The sequence below is a fragment of the Neovison vison genome, chromosome 6 (assembly GCF_020171115.1).
Source record: "Neovison vison isolate M4711 chromosome 6, ASM_NN_V1, whole genome shotgun sequence".
NCBI lineage: Eukaryota > Metazoa > Chordata > Mammalia > Carnivora > Mustelidae > Neogale > Neogale vison.
The window spans coordinates 219,365,748-219,379,761 of NC_058096.1; the positions used below are offsets into that span (position 1 = coordinate 219,365,748).

Sequence of the window (14,014 nt, forward strand, 5' to 3'; positions counted from 1 at the left end):
GACATTCAGGGGACTGGGTAAGTGCTTCTGTATAATGATTGGTGAATAAAAGAGCTGTTGAGACCCAGTGGCAACCTTGGGATTTTTTTTCTTTTTCTTTTTTCAGCCACACTCAGCTTCCCAAGGTAGGGACAGAAGAGAGAGGGTTCAGATCCTGCAGAAGGGGCTACTGGCCAGTCTTTCTCTGATAGCCTGTCTCCCATCTCCCCTGGCTGGGTAGGTGTCCTCTGCCTGAGTTCTCTGTCACAGCCTGGATCGTCGTATGTGGCGTTTGCCATCAAGATCTGATGACCCCAAACCGTCTTCTTCCTTCTTGCCTCCTCCAGCAATGCCCACTCTCTCTCTCTGTGTGTGCTCTTCCCCTGCCTCAGCCTCTGTCCCTTCTCTGACCCAGTCCTGACCCCACTGGCTTGGCTCCATCTCTCCCAGACTGACTGCTCCTTGAGAGTTGAGCCCAGAGTGGGTGTCCGTTTGGAAAGTCGGGATGCTTAGGCTCCGCCCATGGCAGGCTCCCCAAAGGCTCAGACTCCATCACTGGCTTGGAAGCGTCTGGGGAGACCAGTAGTGAGGCTGACCCCCTAAATCCATGGCAATAGGTGCGGAAAGCCTGGGCCCTTGCATATCAGAACCTGTCCTGACCCCAGGTGAGGGAGGGCTAAGAAGGCACAGACGCGGGGTGGTGGGGTGGGGTGGGGGCAGGTGCAGGGGCCAGGGTTGGCCCAGACTGGATGGTGATGGGCCATGTGGGATCTTCCTCCTTCCTCAGGGTCCAATCAGGTCTTGGATGGCTTTGGAGCCTGCAGATTCAAAGCTGACAGGACCCCCCCAGGCTATTTTCTACAGGAAGGCCGGGATGCAAAAGGCCCAGAGCGGGCAGGTGGGACAAACTCCGCCTTTGGGAGAGATGGGGTGGGGGGTATACACGAGTTCAAGCCTTGGATCTGAGGGATCTTGGGCAAGTGACAAAACTTCTCCCGGCTCCCAGTTTTGGAGTATTTGCAGCTTCTCCCTCAGCCTTGTGAGAAGGTAGTTCTGGTTAGCGCCTGGCAAATTAATTCACACTTTCACCTGGCAAATGTTTATTGCCTTAGTGATGACAGAAGAAGGGGAGTCTTGCTTGTCAAGGTGTCCCCAGTTGTGCTTGGCACTTTGCCGACAGGACATTACTCATTTATACTCACAAGGCAGCTGGGAGGTAGATTCATGCTGTTAGCCCTGTTTGACACAGGAGGCAACGTGTGTGACATGGGGGAGGCCAGGGCCCTGGGGGGGCTGCGGTGGTGGCCCCCAGACCCAGGGCCTGAGTTAGGCTGGGTTGGGCTGGAGGCCACTGGGCAGGACCTTCTGGCTAATGCAGCCAAGGAAAATGAGGCCCTCGCCGGCGGGGCCTCGTTCCCTGGCAGAAAGGTGAGCAGGCAGGAGGCAGAATCTGGGCCCCCTCTCAGATCTTCTCCACGTAGTTTCCTGGGAAGAGGCCCTCCTGGCCGTGCAGCCGGCCTTTCCACCAGCCTGAGGCATCTGTGGGTGAGAAAGGAGCGTGAGGCAGTGTCCAGCCCACCTAGGAGAAAGCCTTCATGCCGGCTCCCTGCCTGTTTTAGTCATCGCCACTGGTGTGGCAGAAGGCAGACGTTGAAAAGAGAACGGTCAACAGATGGAAAGGAGGGAGGGATGGACGGACAAGTGGTTTTTCTTGCTACCGCCTCACACTCTGTCATGTTCTAGGCCATTCTCTTGTGCTCATCCCTCATCTCTTTCTACAGGTGCCTGCCCTCACTCCCAATAATGGACCAGTGAGTGACCCCTTTGGGGCTCCCCATTTACCCACAGAGGATGCTGCTGAGTCCCAAGCCCCTCTGGGTTGGGGGCAGCCCAGTGGACTAAAGTAGGAAGGTGGCCTGGCCCAGCCGGACAAGGGGTGAGGTAGGTTCTGCTGTTAGCACTGTGCTCGACAGGAGAGAAAAATGAGGCCCCAGGGATTGGTCGTGCTGCTGGGAGGCCAGGCCTCCAGTGTCCTAGAAGGGAAACTTCAGACTCAAGGCCTTCTAGTCTATGTAGTCACTGGCTCGGAAGAGCATATCTTTAGTGGGCGCTGGTTGTTTCTGTTCTCCTTGGGAAGGGTGTGCAGGAATGGGGTGTTGCCTGGCTGAGTCAGGGTTCTGACTCCTCCCCTCTATGGCCTGGGACACACACCTTCCATGAGGATCTCGATAACCTCGTTCACGTTGAAGCTCAGCTCGTCCACATCTTGGCCCACGTACTGATACAGTGCCCGGCACCGCGGGCCATGCATCCGAGGTTGGGGCTTGGGTCGGCCAACGCCCGGCTCAGGTCGCTGCCCCACGCTGCGCTTTCTCTGCATGCTGTGGGCACAGGGAGGCGTCATCACAGCCCAGACACTCCCCTGCCCCCTGTCCACCTCCTGGGGCTCTCCTCTTAACTCACTTACCCTGCCACACCCTGGTCAGGCACATTAAGGAATTCTGTGTTGTGTTCCGAGGGGGGCCGTGCCCGGGGGCGTCTACTGGCCCTCAGGGCTGAGGATGGAGGGCCCCGGAAGGGCTGCTGGGAGCCCCTTCCAGATGTGATCTCCAGGGGCAGGGGCCTACTTCTGGCAGAAGGAGGCACCCCATTGTGGCCCAGGCCTGTTGCAGGAGGAAGAGTGAGAGCATTTATCAGGGTGAAGGTAGCATTTGGGGAGGACTTAGCTCCCAAGATCCCAGGCTGAGGGAGGAGGCAAGCAGTCACACGCTTAACGCAGCATGGTAAGAACTGGTCCAGAGGGAGGCTCTGCAGGGGTAAGATCTCCCCCATCCTCTTCTGTAGGTGGGCTTTTGTGGGTGGGTCTTGGAGGATCAGTAGGAGCTCAAGCTAAGTGAAAATGTGCGACACGAGGAGTAAACAGCCCAAGCAAAGGCTTGGAGATAAGAACAAATTGGTTAAACCGACAGAGTAAGATGCAGCTCGAGAGACCGGAGTATAGGATGAGAGGAGAGAAAGGCTGGTGGTTAGCTGGGTTTGGCTTCTGAAGGGCTCTAGATCCGACTAAGCTTAGTCTGTAATCTGTGGAAGAGGGGGAGCTGCGGGGAGTTCTAGGCAGAGAACAGAGTGGTCTGCTCTATCTGTGGACAGCTGGCGCGGCTTGGGTCTCGGAGCACACAAGAGGCAAGGGAAGACACGTCGCCTCACCTCTGGGAGGCCCCGGTGCTGCCCGGGTAGGGGCCTGCGCTGACCTTCTAGGTCTTCCTTGGGCCATTCCCTTCCGTGTAGGCTCTGAAAGGGGAAAGGATTTGGGAATTTGAGTGAGGACCAGACCACAGCAGGCTCTTGGCCCCGCCCACAAGTCCAGTCCACTCTGTGGCTCCGCCCCAAACTCCCCTCCCGCCGGTTCCCTGGCTGTCCCATCGACCCCGCCCCGCAGTTACTGAGAAGACTCTGCCCAGTAAGTGGCTCAGCCCCCCAAGACCCACCTCTCTTTGGCCCGGGTCTCTAGGTCCGCCCACTGTTGGGAGGGGTTATGAGTATGGCCACGCCCCCTCAACGTTTCTCTCCCATTCATTGCTTACCTCGCTGACCCTGCCCTCTCTGTAGCTGCGTCCTTCCCCTTACGTCTTTCTCTACCCACCCCTCCGGGCCCCTCACCCGCTCCCGGCAGACCTCAGTGGCTCCGCCCCCACAGCCTTAGCCCCCTCGCTGGCCCCGCCTCCTCAGGCTCCGCCTCTTTGGCTCCGCCCCCAGCTCTGCGCAGACTCACTGGAGCTTTTGGGCAACCCGTCGCCCACGCTGACTGTGAGGGTCCGGCCGCTAGCCTTGAGTATCGCCACGTCGCCGGAGCCACGGGAGAAAGTGACACTGCGGGTGCCACCTCCGCCCCAGCCCTCCTTCTTCACTCGGAACTGTAGTCTGTGGGGAGAGGAGGAAGCTGCGGGGACGCCCACTCCCCAAGCTGGCCGGGGCCGCGGGGCGGGAGAGGGGGCGCTGTGCCCAGCCCAGCCCAGCCCGGGGACGGGGGCGGGGGCGTACGTGTCGCTGAAGGTGAGGGGCAGCGCCCTCCGCGCCGCCTCCTCGTAGCGCTTGCTCAGGAGGCTGACGAACTCGGTCTTGAAGACGGTCTCCAGGAAGCTGTCGGCGGCGTCGTCTTGGAGGATGAAGAAGTCGTCCTGCCTCGTGCTGGGGGAGGGGTGGGAGGGAAGGCAGGTGAGGGGGGCAGGACTGACATGTGAGGGGCGACGGGGACGGTCGGGTGAAGGGAGGTGAGGGCTGATGCAGGCGGGGGAAAGGCGAGAGTTGGCGGCGAGGAGCTGGGGAAGGGGGTTCCAGAGAAGCGTCAGGTGAGGGACAGGTGCACTTGGCACATGAGGATGAGTGTGGGGGCAGGGGAAGGTGGCAGGTAGGGCCAAGAGAGGGTTACGGGGCATAGCGGTGGGTTAGATGGTCGGGGTGGCAGATGGGGTGAGAAGTGTGAGGGCAGAGGAGGGCGACTGGGGCGGGGAAGGACCTGGCCTCACCTGAGGGAAACTCCCCGGAGGGCCTGGATCTCCAGCTTCTTCTTCAGGACCTCACGCACCTGGCCCTTCTCTGGTCCCTTCTTCACCTTCTCCCGTCCGATTATATACACACACTTGGGCGTCAGGATCAAGTCCCTTTTGATGGGCTGAGAGGATGCAGGAGCAGAGCTGGTGGCCAGAGCTCCGGGCACGGGCCACCTGGCTCCAGGGGGTCAGCCTCAGGCAGGGGAAGGACAGGTCAGCTGAGTGTTTCCCTCCACGTGAAGGTATATGAGGAGTTGCATTATATAAGAGATAGGAGCTTAAGTACGGGTATATTGGCTAGGGAGGGAGTCCCGGGCCAGGGAACAGGTACAGGAGAGGTGGATGCGTAGCTGCTGGGCATGGATGCCCAGGCCAGATGAGAGTGCACCTGGGCACAGGTGTATCTGGGCCAGATGAAGATACATCTAATTGACATACCCATCTAGACTGGCTGAGCGTATACCTAGTGGACGGGTGTGTCCAGGGCGAATGGGGGTGACCCTACGGTCAGGGCTTCCGGGCGAGGGAAGTGTATAATTGCAGACAGCTGTGTCTGGCCAGGTGAAGGTGTATGCGATGGACAGGTGTGTCTGGGCTCCATGAGGGCCTGCTTAATAGACATATCTACGCTAGTTGCGTGTGTACCTGTGCACAGGTGCGTCTGGCCCAGCTGAGGGTGTATCTGTGATGGGGTCGGTGTATCTAGGCTAGGTGAATATATACCAGTGGACAGGTGTGTCTGGGCCAGCTGAGGGGGCGCCTCTGGTGGGGGTGCCAGGCTGGGGCCAGGGTCCCAGACGCACCCACCTGTTAGAGCCTCACCTTGAAGCGGCGGTCATACTTGGTGACCGAGTCAGCGAAGTCCACGCGTTCCCTCTTGCCCAGGAACTGACGCAGCTCCGGCCGCTCCTCAAGCCCCAGGTAGTCCCCGACGAAGTTCCGATTAATGCTGTTCCGTCTCCGCTCCTTCTTGTTCAGCAGGATGTTGGAAGCTGTGGGGACACCGGGTCGGGGGCAGAGGTTGTGGCCCGGCTCCTCCAAGTCCACCTGTCCCCACCCTGAGCCTCCCACCTTCGGCCTCTCACCTTCCTCCCGCATCTCCTCGTACTTCCGGACTGCCACATGGCGCCTCCAGGCCTTCTGGATGGTGCGGGCAAAGCCATCGAATTTGCGCTCTCGCATCTCCTCCAGAAGGAAGAGCTGGGCGAGGAGGGAGGGGCGGTGGGTCTTTCTCCAGCCCCTCCCCGCCCACTTACTTTTGCTTACCAGCACCTGCACACATGCTCACATACTATGGCAAATATTTTTTTTTCTTCCCAATGACTCGACCCAGGGTTCCCTCCCAACATGGAGCACAAGCCCCCGCATTGTGGGCCGGTCTTGCAGGGTTCAAATCCCAGCTCTGCCTCTTCCTAGCTGTGTCTTGCCTGAAGTGGTGTAACATCACCGTTTCTCACACTGCTAATCAAGTTATGGCATGCCACCCATGTGAGGTGCACCCCGATTTCAGAGACGTTAGAAACGTGAACCAATGTGCATCTTAGAAACCAACAAAATACTGTAAATATGAAAATCTGGCACATAGGACTGTGATGTACCTGGAGACCAGGTAGTTGTATAGTGCACAACCTGCACAGCCATACCTGGTGGCCCTGGAAAAGAAGCTTTTGCAGAGGACAGACTTTTGAGTCCAGAGGGGTCTTAGAGTATAAACTCTATTAAGAGCAAGTCAGAGTTGAAATGCCATGAAGGATGTCCCTTCACTTAGAATAAACCGTGAACATATCAAGGAAAGGAGCCTACTGGATATGAAAACTTATAAGTCTATACTAATAAGAACAATGGGGTGCTGACTGCGGAATAGAACAACCTAGTGGAGGGGCGCCTTGGTGGCTCAGTGGGTTAAAGCCGTTGCCTTTGGCTCAGGTCATGATCTCAGGGGCCTGGGATAGAGCCCCGCATCAGGCTCTCTGCTCAGTGGGGAGCCTGCTTCCTCCTCTGTCTCTCTCTGCCTGCCTCTGTGCCTACTTGTGATCTCTGTCTGTCAAATAAATAAATAAAATCTTTAAGAAAAAAAAAAAAGAACAACCTAGTGGAATGGGACAGATGACTGGGGAATGTTACAATTCAAACCAATTTAGTGATAAAAGGGACAGCATTGTCAATCAGGGATATATCGGAATGGGAAATAATGTAAATAAAATGAGTCTTTCTTTAGGAAAATAATTAGCACTTCACCCAGAGGGATTTGTTAAATACACAAATATCACATCACTGCTAAAAGCCTGGCTGTCTGCTTCGCTGACACCAACATGGTTGATGTTTCCCAGAAACCCCAGGGTTCCCTGCGAGGACTAAAGTAATTCTGTAGCTACTTCGTTCAAATGCACTTTAAAAAGTACGTTTGGAGGTGCACCTGGGTGGCTTGGTTGAGCGTCCAACTTTTGATTTTGGGTTCAGGTCATGATCTCAGAGTTGTGAGACTGAGCCCCCGTGGGGGGGGGGGTCTGTCCTCAGCACTGAGTCTCTTCTCTTTTTCTCTCCCTCTCTCCCTCTCCTTCTGCCCCTCCCCCCACTCATGCTCGCTCTCTCTTCCTCTTCCTCTCCTTCTGCCCCTTCCCCTGCCCATTCTCTCTCTAAAATAAATTAATCTTTATTTATCTTTGAGAACTTTTAAAGCTGTGGGTGTTTATAAGTGTTCACGAAAGGTGGGGATCTTTTCACCAGGAAGGAATCCTAACCCCACCAAGATTAAAGCTTCACGGCCTGCAGGGAATCAAGTGGAGTTTCCATATCCCCTTTGTTTCTTACACCAATATTCTCTGGGTCCGTGTGTCTGTGTGCAGGTTATGCCCAAGTAATGCCTCATATAGAGTGCCTGGAGGACACGTAAGTACATTCTGCACTTTGCCGAGAGGACGTCAACTATGAATAAAGAACTTGCAGAAGTGGGGGTCAACCAGGAGTCCTCTCTGCCTTAGCTGTTTAGGGCAGATGGGATGAGTGTCCTGCAACCTTGTTAATTCTGCTCAGGAAGGGTATCATTTTCAATTTGGGAAAGGAATCTTCCTGTCTACAGAGTTTAAAATTCATCTCCTTCTGGGGCGTCTGGGTGGCTCAGTCGATTAAATGACTGACTTTTGCTCAGGTCATGAACCTGGGGTCCTGGTATCAAGCCCCACATTGGGCTCCCTGATCAGTGGGGAGTCTGCTTGTCCCTCTCCCTCTGCCCCTCCCCAGCTTCTGCACTCTCTCTCAAATATATAAACAAAATCTTAAAAAAAAAAATTCATCTCCTTCAGGGCACCTGGGTGGCTCAGTCAGTTAAGTGTCTGCCTTTGGCTCAGGTCATGATCCCAGGGTCTGGGGATTGAGCCCTGAGTCAGGGTCCTAGCTCAGCAGGGAGTCTGCCTCTCTCTGCCTCTCTCCCTGCTCGTACTCTCTTTCTCTCTCTCTCAAATAAATAAAATCTTTTTAAAAATAAAATTCATCTCCTTCATGTGCTGAGGCAGAGTTGCGTGTGGTTAAGGTGTGTGAGATGGGCCCCAGATCTGAGGTTATCTTAGTGTACTGGCTTGAATAGTGTTTCTCCCCACCCCCAAATTCATGTCCACTGGGAAGCTGTGAATGTGACCTTGACTAGAAAGAGGGTCTTTGCAGGGGCGCCTGGGTGGCTCAGTGGGTTAAAGCTGCTGCCTTTGGCTCGGGTCATGATCCCGGGGTCCTGGGATCGAGTCCCGCATCGGGCTATCTGCTCAGCAGGGAGCCTGCTTCTTCCTCTCTCTCTGCCTGCCTCTCTGCCTACTTGTGATCTCTGCCTGTCAAATAAATAAAATCTTAAAAAAAAAAAAACTTAAAAAAAAAAAAAGAAAGAGGGTCTTTGCAGATGTAATCAAGTTAAAATGAGGTCATACTGGAGTAGGGTGGGCCCTCAGTCCAGTGTGACTGCTGTCCTTCCAAGAGGGACATTTGGACCCAGACACAGAGGAGGAGGCCGTGTGATGACAGAGGCAGAGACCAGGGTGATCAGGAATGGCAAGGACAGTGGGCGACCACCAGACGTTAGGGAGAGTCAAAGATCTTCCCTGGAGACTTCAGCGGGAGCACGGCCCTGTTGACACCTTGATTTTGGATTTCTAGCCTTCAGAAACATGAGGACATTAATTTCTGTTGACTTGAGCTATCCAGTTGCTGGCACTTGTTACAGTAGCCACCGGAAATGAACACGCCCGGCGTGATGGGCAGTGAAGGCCAGCACGTATGCAAACATCAAGGATATTTTGAGTCCATGTTTACAAGACTCAGATTCCAAGTCAGAATCATCCTGGGTAAGTGCATTGGTGGTTGAGAAATTCCCCAACTCCATTAGGGTAAGCTGATTTGATCAATTTTGATGCAGCCCAGCTATAAACAGTCATAAAACTGTTCCCACGTACATTCCTTCTGTTTTCATTTTACTAAAATGATTCTCATTGGGATCAGTTTTGTCCCGTGCAAATTTTCAGCCTTTCTTTTTTCCTTACAAAATGTTTCCACCAAGTTTTTCCCTTTGCGAACGTCATTATTTCCAGCCAGTTCATCTTCCTCACCTCAAAGTGTGCAGACTGCATTTTTGGGTCAGAGTTTGATTTTACCTTATATAGTCTTAGCCAGTGCTAGCTTTGCCTATTTGCTTTTTTCAGGGTCAATTTTAAAAAATTTAAAAAAGGTTTATTTGAGAGAGAATGAGAGCGATGGGGGGAGGGACCGAGGGGAGAGGAAGAGAGAGTCTTCCGTGGACACCGGGCTGAGCTCAGAGCTCGACATCGGGCTCCATCTCGCGACCCTGAGATCGTGACCTGAGCCAAAACCAAGATTTGGGTGCTGAACTGACTGCGCCACCCACGTGTCCCAAAGACTGTTCTTATTTCTTGGAGCAAATGCATCTATAGGGAGAAGGTCTAGAGGTAGGTACAGACCAGTTTGGGGGACCAAGAAGAGCCTGAGCACCCAAGACAATTTTCTTCTCTTTTTTCCTTCCTTCCTTCCTTCCTTCCCTTCCTTTTTCCTCTTCTTTCCTTCCCTTTTCCTTCCCTTTCCTTTCCTTTTCCTTCCCTTCCCTTCCCTTTCCTTCCCTTCCCTTCCTTCCTTTCCCTCTCTCTCTCCTTTCTTTCTTCTCCTCCCTCCCTCCTCTTTCTCTCTCTTTCTCCTTCTCTCCTCTGAGTCTCTTTTCTTTCTTTCCTCTATGCCCAACGTGAGGTTTGAACACATGATCCTGAGACCAAGAGTCACACGCTCTACTAACTGAACCAACCAGTTGCCCCAGCAACTTTTGTAGCAGTGAAATCTCCCGTCTCCTCTCCACTGTGTTATGTGTCTGCTGTGATGAGGGAACACTCACTTGTAAGTTACAGTAACGTCCAGGGAATCATCTAGACAATCCAGTTGCTTTCAAGTCCCTGAGGGGCTGGTAGGGCAGGTGCTCTGACCATGCAGGCGATGAGGCACCTAAGCCGGCCGTGGGCAGGCGGTAGCCCTTTCCCCAGGGCTCCAGCTTGGCCCAGGCTGGGGGACACAGGATTTGCAAGGGAGTGTGGTGAGCTAGCACATCTCATCCAGACGGCCAGCTCCCGGTGTGCTCTCCAGTGCTCGTATAGAAGCAGGTGGCCAGGCAGGCCACCCAAGGGGATTCCTTGCCCCGCCTATTTATTTATTTATTTTTTAAGATTTTATTTTTAAGTAATCTCTACACCTAACGTGGGGGCTTAAACTTCCAACCCTGAGACCAAGAGTTGCATGCTCCTCGGACAGCCAGCCGGGCGCCCCACCTCCGCTTTGGCCCTGATTTTTGTTCTCCTTGTCATTATTGCTGTTTAAAAGACACCCCCCCCCCAGGTTAATTGAGATCTAACTGACATATAACGTTGTGTAAATTTAAGGTGCGCAGGCTTTGGTTTGATACATGTCTCTGTTGCAGAATGATGGCCTCCTAGGCTAGCTAGCTCGGATGGTTACCATTTCTTTTTTTGTGGTGTGAGAACGGGGGAGATCTGCTCGGAGCAAGTTCCCGGTCTGTTACACAGCACTGTCAGCGACAGTCACCAGGCTTACAGTAGGTCCCCAGAACAGATGTGTCATTGTGACTTTGTTTTCTTCCTGCAAGCAGACGCAGCTTGGCGTTCGTGGCCTTCCCAGCTTTTGCTAAAAGGCTTAGAGCGGGTGCGGTGCAGGAGGGATGGTTTGTGCGTGGAGAAGGCGGAGTCAGGTTTGTCTGCGGTAGCTCAGGGCCCCGGGGCAGGTCTTGGGATCAGCCAACCACCGCTTTGACAAGAGTCTCAGACCCAGGGACTCAGTGTGCTCACGAAGGAAGGAAGGAGGGAAGAGGGAAGAAAACATAGGAGAGGAGAAAGCACAGAAGGACGTTAGGGAAAAAAAGGAAGAAAGCCGGAAGAAGAGACAAGTGACGTTCTGGAGAAGCTGTGAGTTCTTGCCCCTCGTGCGTTACATGTTTCCCCATCTGCGTCCTGGCCCCTGTGCCTGTCCGGCTAATTCAGGTTTTTCTGAGCACTCGCTACCTGCCACACACTGCCTCGCGGACTTCCTGTTTGGTCTGAGCCTCACCCCCATCCTGCAGGGGGCTACCACTCTCCCCACTTCCCAGATGGAGAAACAGAGGCTCCAAGGGGGTAAGGCAACAGGCCCGAGGCGTAAAGGGGCCTGAAGAGCCGGACGGGCGCCCCGTGCGGGGATGCAGGGGTCTCCCACACTCACCGACTCGGGGTTCTTGACAAAGACCTTGGTGCTCCCCATCTGGTACTGGTCCGGCTCCATGTTGACCGCCCGGAGCAGGTGCTGGACCCCCTGACGTTCATCCCCACGCCACTGGGGCCACGTCTCAGGGGTCAGGATGGCGTACCTGGAGGCAGAGGGTGTGGGAGGGTTTGGGGTGCATGTCCGTGCTGACGGTTCCTCTGCGGACTGGCGGTGGGGGCCGGGGGAAGGCGGGGGAGCCTCACCTCTGCAGGAACTTGGAGAACTGGCGGCGGTAGGCGAAGCCAGCCCGGCGCACCCTGATGTTCTCCTTTAGGCCTAGGTACTCCACCTGGTGCTTGACCCTGAGGGGGAGGCAGTGTGAGTCTCCTGTACTCCCTGGTCTGGAGCAGGGGTGGGGGGAGGGGGCTGCTGCTGAGCTGGGCCGGGAAAGACGTGAGTTCTGTGGTCAGTTCCAGGGTTAATTCTAGGGGTGTGTCCTAGGGTTTGGGGACAGAGGGGACTATGCTAGTCCCCGCGTCACTCTACACTCGGTTCTGCTCATTCCTGGAGTCCAGGGGTCTTGGTCGGTGCCAGGTAGAACCCCGGGACCCCTGAGGAGTTTTGCACTGGTCCTAGGGGTCAGCCTCGCTCAGTCTTGGAATGGGTCCCGTGACTCTGGGCGGGCTCCGGGAGGCGGGTCGGTCGGGGGGGCCAGGCTGGGTGGCTTGGTGCCCCTGGTGCTCACCTGCTCTCCTCCCAGTCACGGGGCTTCTTGGTCTCGTTGGGCTTGATGCAGCGGATGTAGTGGGGGGTGCATCTCTTCAGCGTGCCCACCAGGTCATTGGCTTGTTTCTGAGGTGGAGGAGAAGGAGGGGATGGGTGCACAGATGGGACCCTTGGACCCTCTCTCCTCCCACCCCGAATACACGCCCAGGAGACAGAGACACATCGGGCTGGCTCCCAGGGAGCCACGGGGCCCGGCGTCCCTGGTCTGGGCATTCTTCCATTAGTGCACACCATGGGGACTTGATATTGTGGGTCTGCCTGATCCTTGGCAGGAGACCAGGAGCTCTCCTGTCTGCAGCACCCACCACTTAATCTGGCGCCTAGCAAGTGCTCAGCAAACATTTTGTTTGTTGATGGAGTAACAGAGCTCTCAGGAGAGCATGTTGCATTGAACATTCCTGCCTGTCCTTTGCGGGGACTACTTCTTTGGAAGTAGGGAATCATGTGTGTTTGTGTGCCTTGGGTTGTGCATTTTAGTCCCTTGGAAGAGACTAGAAAGGACATTGTTCCAGGTCGGGAGACTGGAGAGGGTGGCCCAAGAGACCTTGGTGTGGACTGTGGCTCTGCTGTGTGATCTGGGCCAGTGACTGCGGCTCTGAGCCTTGGTCTCCCCAAGCCCCGGGTGCGGCTAGTCCCTTATCTGTAAAGTGTCCCACATTGGCTGCCTGCACTGGTGAGTGCCCAGTGCGGGGTAATGAAGAGATTTTTAGAATGGGACACCCAGTTGACAGCAACATTATTCACCATAGGGAAAAGGTGAAAACAACCCGAGTGTCCGCCCATGGAGGAATGGATGGGACAAATGAGGTCCATTCATAACTGCAAGATTTCAGCCTTCAAAAGGAAGGATGTCCTGATACCTGCTTCAACATGGACAAACTTTGAGGACATTTTACTGAGTGGGGTAAGCCAGCCACAGAAGGACACATCCCGCAGAACCCCACTCCCAGGAGGTCCCCGGAGGAGTTCCTGTCTACAGAGACAGAGGGGAGATGGTGGGAGCCAGGGCTGGGGCAGGGGGTGGGGAGTCCGTGCTTCATGGGGACAGAGTCTCAGTGTGGAAAGATGGAAAGTTCTGGAGAAAGTTCTGGAGACAGTTTGGGGAGCTGGCAAGTTCTGGAGATGGAGAATGGGGATGGTGTGTTTCATGCCGCTGAGCTGTGCACTTAACGATGGTTGAGATGGTACATTTTATGTAACTTTGACCACAATTCAAATTAAAGTGGCAAAGAACCAAAAGACCAAAACATTATTAAGATGATGGTTCACTTTTGGATTTAGAGAGTTGGGGGGACTCCGAGGAAACTGGTCCAGCCCCCTACTAACCCCAGAGCTGGAAGAAAATCCTGCTGCACAGAGGGTGCCGGGGGCGGGGGGCCAGGATGCATGAGAGACAGAACGGGTAGAGAACAGTCCCCAGTGCCCTCCCCCCCACCCGCCCCAGCTCCTCCTCTTCTCCCCAGCCCACCTTGATCTTGGAGCCAGCCGTGCTGGGGCGGCCCTTCTTGTCCACATCCAGCTTCTCAGGAAAGAGCATCCGGAGGAAGGCCCTGGGCAGGGCGGGTGGGGGGAGGGGAACAGGAGGAGTCAGAGGTGCAGCTGAACCTCGGGTGCCCTCTCCCAGGGGAGCACAGTTCTCCCTGAACGTGGGGGTGTGATGGTGAGAACCGGAGAGACGCTTTTGTCCTTCTGGTTCCTGGACCTATTTGCACCGTTCCTCCTGCCTCTCCGGCCCGGCACGACTTGGGGAGCATGTGAAATAGAACACAGTTCGGCTCAGTAGGAACATGTCTCGCGTGCTGCACCGTCTCAGCATCTCGGGCTACAGGGGCAGGTCCCCGTGTAGGAACGATCCCACACGCACAGGTTCGCACGTGTGGGCAGAGATACAGACGAGGGTGCTCGCTGCCCGCAGTAGTCCTAGACGGGCTCAGTCTGTCCGTCACCAGGGGATTGCTTCCACGCTT

The 14,014-nt window shown here is 55.2% G+C and overlaps 1 protein-coding gene across 1 annotated transcript in view; it reads right to left on the reverse strand.

The window, feature by feature from the left end:
• Window positions 1-1,062: 1,062 nt before the first annotated feature.
• The window catches only part of MYO1F (myosin IF), a 31,845-nt gene continuing 18,893 nt past the window's right edge, over window positions 1,063-14,014 (reverse strand). The window contains exons 16-28 of the mRNA XM_044254399.1: window positions 13,516-13,597; window positions 12,007-12,113; window positions 11,525-11,623; window positions 11,280-11,424; window positions 5,615-5,729; window positions 5,352-5,521; window positions 4,506-4,651; window positions 4,021-4,167; window positions 3,752-3,900; window positions 3,187-3,270; window positions 2,447-2,642; window positions 2,191-2,360; window positions 1,063-1,518 (exon numbers count right to left, since the gene is read on the reverse strand). Of these exons, the coding sequence (XP_044110334.1) occupies window positions 1,442-1,518; window positions 2,191-2,360; window positions 2,447-2,642; window positions 3,187-3,270; window positions 3,752-3,900; window positions 4,021-4,167; window positions 4,506-4,651; window positions 5,352-5,521; window positions 5,615-5,729; window positions 11,280-11,424; window positions 11,525-11,623; window positions 12,007-12,113; window positions 13,516-13,597 (1,687 nt within the window). The 3' untranslated portion in view covers window positions 1,063-1,441. The remainder of the gene's footprint in view (window positions 1,519-2,190; window positions 2,361-2,446; window positions 2,643-3,186; window positions 3,271-3,751; window positions 3,901-4,020; window positions 4,168-4,505; window positions 4,652-5,351; window positions 5,522-5,614; window positions 5,730-11,279; window positions 11,425-11,524; window positions 11,624-12,006; window positions 12,114-13,515; window positions 13,598-14,014) is intronic.